This window comes from Montipora foliosa, chromosome 4 (genome assembly GCF_036669935.1).
Source record: "Montipora foliosa isolate CH-2021 chromosome 4, ASM3666993v2, whole genome shotgun sequence".
In the NCBI taxonomy this organism is placed as follows: Eukaryota; Metazoa; Cnidaria; class Anthozoa; order Scleractinia; family Acroporidae; genus Montipora; species Montipora foliosa.
In genome coordinates this window covers 4,810,615-4,818,114 of record NC_090872.1, presented here as the reverse complement: position 1 = coordinate 4,818,114, position 7,500 = coordinate 4,810,615, and the positions used below count along the sequence as shown (strand labels likewise).

At 41.8% G+C, this 7,500-nt stretch overlaps 1 protein-coding gene across 3 annotated transcripts in view; it reads left to right on the top strand.

Moving 5' to 3' along the window:
• The window catches only part of LOC137999576 (NACHT and WD repeat domain-containing protein 2-like), a 25,631-nt gene that overhangs the window by 17,793 nt on the left and 338 nt on the right, over positions 1-7,500 (top strand). For all 3 annotated transcript variants that reach the window (XM_068845392.1, XM_068845389.1, XM_068845390.1), the window contains 3 exons: positions 52-779; positions 2,298-2,510; positions 3,864-7,500. The exon at positions 3,864-7,500 is cut by the window's right edge and continues 338 nt beyond it. In XM_068845392.1, the coding sequence (XP_068701493.1) occupies positions 52-779; positions 2,298-2,510; positions 3,864-7,154 (4,232 nt within the window). In that variant the 3' untranslated portion in view covers positions 7,155-7,500. The remainder of the gene's footprint in view (positions 1-51; positions 780-2,297; positions 2,511-3,863) is intronic.

Genomic DNA, 7,500 nt, shown 5'->3' with positions numbered 1-7,500 from the left:
AGCATCAGTTTAACTAATAATGTAACTTTATTGCTTTGCATTCTTTCCCAGTCACTGAAGATGAAATCCGTCGCGGCATTATCAATGCAGCGTGTCCTTCTAAACATTGCTTCTGGTTTAAGAGAGTCATTTCGGATCTTGTTGAAAACGTTGATGGTAACGACGCCGGAAAATTCATTGACAAAACCTGGGGAGCTAATCCTTCTATTGACGAAACAGCGCAGAAACTTCTAAACAATCTCCGAGAAAAAGACCTGCCACAATCCTTGCCAAGCGAAAATATCATTACCTATGAAGTCAACTGGTCAGAGAACGGCGTGGATCCCACGACAGTACCCGAGCATTCAGAGTACATAGAGAGACTTTGTAAAGACTTTTACGACACCTTAACAAAGATGATTGATAGCGAGATAAAAGAAAAGGAGACGTCTGATACGAGAGACTCGTTTGCTGAAGAAGTCTTCCAACATGGTTCATTTTGCCAACAGAAGTGCAGATCATTTCACGGACGGAGTGAGTTTCTCGATATCGCCAAGAAAACCGTAATGGAACCTGAGAGGCAAAGCTTAGTGCTGTACGGGGAATCGGGTTGTGGGAAAACGTCAGTCATGGCAAAAATTGCCACGGAAGTAAAACAGTGGCTAGGAGACCAAACTGCTATTGTTGTCCTGCGATTTATTGGTACATCATCAGACTCATCAAGTATCAGACCACTTCTTACAAGTATTTGCATCCAACTTTGCAAAGTTACTGGACAGGATACAGCTGATATACCAGAGGTAACCTCTAAAATGTGGATGTTAGTCATTATCCCGTGAAAAACGAGTCGTTTCCTTAGTTGGACGACCAGACTGACTCAGTTGTGGTTTCTGTCTTTTGCTTTCTTGAGAAATTTCGGGACGATGACTTGAATTGTTTGCTTCGCTACTGACTTGCTCGATTAAAGTAGATTGAATTCTGAATTCCACGGCGTTTATACTTTCAATTTCGGTAGATAACAAAACTCTAATTGATATCCATAACACTATGGTCTACAACATTTCACAAGTATAGTACATTTACCAAGGAACCAATTTAGCATCGGGTAGATCTGAATGAAATTAAATTCAGCAGGCAACAGTCCCCACAGACCAACCTAGTCGAAAAAACCAGACAACGCTTGTTCTATTATTCAGCGCTATGTCTGTTTCTCTCACTTTCCTTCTTCAACATTGAGTATCTAAATGCAGGAACGAGGCAATGTTGCAACATTCTTAGTTCAATGGCCCAGTCCCCATTGGTCTCCTACAGCTCAGTGGAAGAGCATCCGAACTAGTAATCGGAAGGTCGTCGTAGGTTCGACTCCTGCAAAGGAGCACTCGGATTTCTTTCCGAGTATCCCCGAGTCCTAGCTCCCACTAATCTCCTAAAGCTCAGTGGAAGAGCATCCGAACTAGTAATCGAAAGGCCGTCGTAGGTTCGACTCCTGCGAAGGAACACTCAGATTTTTCCAAGCATTCCTGAGTCACCATCGGTAAAACGATAAATTTTTTCATTCATTTACCGGTGTTAACATTTCACCATTCATGATCTCCGCCTTCAGTAGAATTCTTTACGCGATGCTAACAGATCTGTTACTTGAGTGTTTATTCCCCTGACTTATGGCCCACCTACCTGCATTAAGGAGGCTCAAATCAGTTTCAACACTTACAAGAGACTTACTATTAGAAGGAATAACTCTACAACACTGTATCACACCATGACATAATGGCAATGTCATAATACCTTATGAAATATCAATTATTGCTTAACACGATGAGTTCGTTGTCATGACGTAATACGTCATTGCTGCAACAGGAGAGTCATCTAAATAAAAAAAAACACCCTATATCTTTTCTTTATAGTTGCTTGTATCTCTAAAACGACTTCGGTGACCCCCAATTTCATTGCTGCATGGGAAGCGATTAGCACGCTGAGGTGAAACTGTCTGTAAAGTCCAGCGGATCACTTTTCAGTAATAAAAAATGGAGATCACCGAGTTTGTATGGTACCAATTATGTCACAGTAAAATATTGTAAAGCAATAGTTGATGTTTCATATGGTACCATAACACTAACGTTATATAAAACAATGTTGTTTAGTTAATACTTTTAGTAGTACTGTCTCTTGAAAAAGCTGAAGCTGGTTTGAACCTTTTCAGGTTAAAAAATTCTTCTTGCCATGTGACTCGTTTGCATGAGCTGTCCCCGCAAGGCCTTGAATTTCATTTCTCACTGAGTGAGCCCAGCTCAATTTAAACTTGATATCTTCTTAAATAGGATATGAAATCCCTGAAGGACTATTTTCCAGAATGCCTGGAAAAATCAGCGGAAAACAATCCTGTCGTTTTGGTGTTGGACTCGCTTGACCAACTGTCCATCGATGATGGAGGGAGGCAAATGGAATGGTTTCCAAGAAACGTACTAAGCAATGTATACTTCGTCCTCTCAACACTACCTGGACAAGAATATCAAGCGTTGCCAAGTTTGAGGGTAAGAAATCAGTATCTTGGAAAGTTCAACATCCATTTAAATTATACTGAGCCACCGGAAAAATTCTCCGAGTAAATGCCATGCAGTTAAATTTTCTGCATCAAGTTTCTTAATTCTTGAATTTTCATTTTTTTTCGTTAAGGAATTTTTGTTTGTTCAGTGTCCACTACGGTCGTTTTTTCAGTTAAAAAGAAAGTTTGTTTGTCGTTGGTTAATGTACTAGAGACGCACACAATTAGTCTGGGACGAAAGCTTGAGGAAGGCGTCATTTATTCTGCGTTTGCTTGTAAGGTAACTTACGACGGACACAAAACAAATTTTGCGTCACTTATACGAGCTGTCTCTTTTAATACCCTTCCAAGACGCTCTGAAGCGGATAATTTGCCCCGACGCAGAACGCGTCTTTGTTATAGTATAGGGACTTTAAGATCTAGAACGTCGACGTTGACGAAAACGTCACTTCAGAACATAACTTTGCACTATCGTAAGTCTTTCGAGATTAGGGAATTAAAGCAACGACAACGGCGACGGCAACGAGAACGTCCTCTCAAAATATAAATTCGCGTAATTTTAATCGCTGCATGACTATTTCAACCTTTTGATATGACAAGGGTGTAGTAGTTCCTACTCGTTGCAACGGCACTTAATTTAAGGGAGAAAATAAAAATTTATCCTCAGGTGCTGACGTTTTTGGTAAAGCCTCAAATTTGACTATTTCACGTTGTTGTTTTGCTGACGACGGCCAAGAAATGGACAAAAGTGAAAAACGCACGTGCAAGGCATGCAAAGCTGTTGTTTCTGCCCGCTAAATATGCACATTTGAGACGTTCTTGTTGCATTGCATGCCGTCGCCGTTGTCGTTGCTTAAGTTCCCTATTATCCCATCTCGTTCACGTCGTACCATGGGAGCGAAGTATTCTAAAAATAAATTGATACGAGCGATTTCAGAGGAAAATAATTAATTAAAGATTCACATTTATACGCTCACGTTGTCGTTGAAATCTTAAATTTGGTAATTTCATGTCGTTGTTATACAGAGTACCGCAGTTTTTATCTTTCCTATTTGTAAGATATCTGTTTACAAACATTGCTCTAGTTATTCAAATTTGCCAACCACGGGAACAAAAGACCCTGTTTCAACAACCATTGAGGCTCTGGTTGGCACATTAATGACAATAAGTGACGTCAACGATATCTTTTCTCTATCAATCAGTTGTATGTTCTTTTTATCGAACACTTTAGCCCGCGAGATCGGGGAATCACTCTCCCTGCACTTGACGTCAAAAGAATTGTTATTCTATCTTACTGTGGTTCACAAATCATCAATTTTCTTATAAGTGTTCTTTATCTTAGACCATCCTACCCGATAAGTGTTTTCTGGAGATACCCCGCATCCCATTAAATGAAGCAGGTATTATCTTCGACAACTGGATGAAAGCGGCCAATCGTACCGTCCTCTCAAAACAGAAAAGCTATGTCATGGATGCCTTTCAGAAGTGCCCTCTTCCACTGTACCTCAAACTTGCCTTCGATGAAGCCCTTCGATGGAATTCTTACACTCCCGATTCCGATATTTACGTTGAGAAAACTGTGAGAGAGATCATCGATGACTTGTTCGAACGTCTGGAAAGACAACACGGAAAGCTTCTCGTCAGTAATGCGTTGGGGTACATTACTGCCTCGAAAAATGGTTTGACGGAAACTGAACTGGAAGACCTCCTTTCCTTGGATGACGATGTTCTGAATGACGTTTATCAGTACTGGACCCCGCCCATCAGAAGACTCCCACCGTTGCTATGGATACGAATTCGATCTGACATTGGCGACTACTTGATCGAGCGAGGGGCCGATGGCACTCAGGTGGTGTTTTGGTATCATCGCCAGTTTATTGAAGCTGCTCGAGCTCGTTATTTGAAACATGAGGAAGCAAAGAAGATCCACGCAAATATGAGCGAGTATTTTCTTGGCAAGTGGTCCAGTGGTACGAAAAAACCCTTCACCGATAAAGAGGGCAAGGAGATATCAATGGACAGGCTGGTTGCCAAACAACCTCTGATGTTCGACGCGAACGAAGACAAGCATCTCTACAATCTTCGCAAATTGAGTGAGTTGCCTTTTCACCTTTTCCTTTCTGGAAATTTACAACAAATGAAAGATGAGTGTCTCTGCAACTTCGAATTTCTTTTGGCAAAGGTACGAGGAGCCTCTTTACAAGACCTTATGGGGGATTTCTCATCGTATCTCGAAGCAAGACCAGAAGATCATGACGTACAACTGTTGCACGAATGCTTACAGCTCTCGGCTAATTCGCTCTCCAAGGATAGCAGGCAACTTCCCACACAGATAATTGGTCGAATGTACAGCTTTTTACAGAGGAAAGAACAATACCCTGATGTGTATAGAGTTTTAGAACAAGCATTTAACTGCTCCATTGATTGTTTCCTTCCCAATAGAAAGTGTCTCACAGCGCCTGGAGGAGCATTACGCTCTACGATCGGCTTGACACAGTCTGGTGTGGATTTCATAAGTATGGCCAAAGACAACCGCACTATTGCAGTCACAAGCCAATCGTCGGAGGGATTCGTGATTAGGATTATTGATTATCGTAACGGAAGAGAGCTCAGGAAGTTTACCATTCAAGAACCTACAGAGATGTATTCAACAAACTTCAATCAGATCAGCCAAAAGGATCCCGATCTGCTGATCCTTGCTGGATCACCAAAGATCTTTTTGCTCAATACGTTGACTGGGCAGATAATCCAAGAATTCCAAGTATCTAATGATGATTGGTTTTCTTACGAGCCTCAAGCTCCGGTTTCCTTTGCACAAGATGAAAATTTGTTAGTTGCTTTGTGTCCAGAGGACTTGAAGATCTGGGAAGTCGGCAATGGCAAACTTCTGCACAATTTGCCTTTGAAGGATGTTAACACTAATGAGGAACTCGGCAGCCTGGATGCCCGAGGCAACTACGCTGTTTTTAACATTCGCGGGAAGAATGCAGTGCACTTTGTAGATGTGAAAATGGGCAAAGAATTGGACAGGATCACTGTTAAATTCCCCAAGAAAAGCGGAGAATCCGTTTTCATTAAAGAGGTCAAGATAACATCTTTGGATCAAGTGGTGGTGATTCCATCATCCCTTGATAACTTGCGCTTGTACGATCTTTCTGGAAATCTCGTTCGTGAACTAGTTAATTTCAAGATGCAACAAGGTATGGAGCGATTGCAAGTCACCGATGATGGTAAAAGGGTGGTGACTGTTGATGATTTCGAGATTTGCATTTTGAATCTGGAAACGGGAGAAACGGAAAGATGCTTGAGAAACCCGATTGTGCATTCCCGAATTTATACTCGCGATGGAAAGAACATCTTGGCTGTTGGTCAAGATGACATTCTCCGGGTTTATGACAAAAGTCGAGAAGAAGAAGACGAAAATGCAAACGACACTACCCTCAGTCAAATTCAAGGTCATACGATTGCAGACCAAATAATTGCTATTTCACCCAGCTTTGACCAGCGCCACGTCGTCACCACGGTTTTAACACAACTGAAAAACGAAATACATGTTTGGGATATACACAAAGGAAAACGAGTTCGAAGACTGATGAACTTGACGGTGTTACCGAATCCTTTGCGTATGTGTACTGCGACCCGTGGGGTTGGTTACATGCATGACCGAGTCATTCCACATTATAAGGTGTTCAATTTGAAGGAGGGAAAGATCGAGCGGAACTTGGATGGAAAAGCGTGTGAAAGAATGGATGCTTTTGGATTTATCGACCAGAAACACATGATATCGTTTTCTCGAGGTCGGAGAAATGTGAAGATTTGGGACATTGACAGCGGACGAGTTGTGAAAGTGGCGAAGTTTAAAGAGAAGCGTCGTTTTGAAGATATGGTGATCAGCAGCAATGGTAAGATGGTTGTGTGTTCGCAAGTAAGCCAAATGACTCAACACACCGACAAAGAGCTTCACTTGATTGCCATCGACACAACAAGTTTTACACACAAGTTTCTGAACCTCAAAGAAACGCAGCTGTCCCTCTTCAACGCCAAGATATCCGATGACGGCAAATATCTAGTCAATTTGGTTGAATATTCCCAGCCACTGCTGTGGAACCTTCTCACCGGCGAGCTAATTTGCAAGCTCTTCAATGCCGAAGCGTACGAAAGTGCTTCGGTCGTGGCAGTCTCAGCATCCTCAATGACAGCTATGACTGCTGTTAGTGATGTGGGTATCAAGATCTGGGATGTCAAAAGCGGTCAGAATGTCCGCACAATCAGTTGCCCTGACTGCGCCTCTGAAGTCTACTGTTCGCCAGACGGCAAAGCAATTATATCCAGATCTCAAAGTGAAAACACCTTCGATGCATGGGATATGCGGACCACGAAGCATTTGGCTTCGTTCACTACAGATGGTTACGCAAATCATGTCAAAATTATTGGAAACAGGATCGCTCTGGGGCTCGGAGAAAACCCAAATTTAATGGTACTGCGTTTGCACCGGCCTAAGACCTGTGGCGATGAAGAAGGAAACGAGGCATCGCCATACGATGGTCTCTCCATGGAAGTGACGTTTGGGGATTTCCAAGAGAAGCCTTCTGCCAAAGATGGCAAAGACGATGATGATTGCCAAATTTTGTAAGAGTCACTTTCAGTTCAAAGTTCGCTTTCAATACGCAATCTATTAAGAAAACGATTCAGTACAAGAAACAATTGAACTATTTTTTATTAGTAATTTTTTTTTTAATTTAAACATATTAACCATTGTTTGCCCCAAAAGCACCTTGGCTTATCAAGGGGGCTCACAATAATAAAGTAATCAGGCTTACACTCAAAACAAAACATTTCTCAACAAGATTGGTCCTGCGATGAATATAAATATCCGAATGTGATATGGTCTGATTGCAAGCAAAGTTTTTGCGTATTGCAAACTCGTATGCTCCATTTCGAACAAGACGTACTAAATTGAACAAATCGCCCTGGATTAA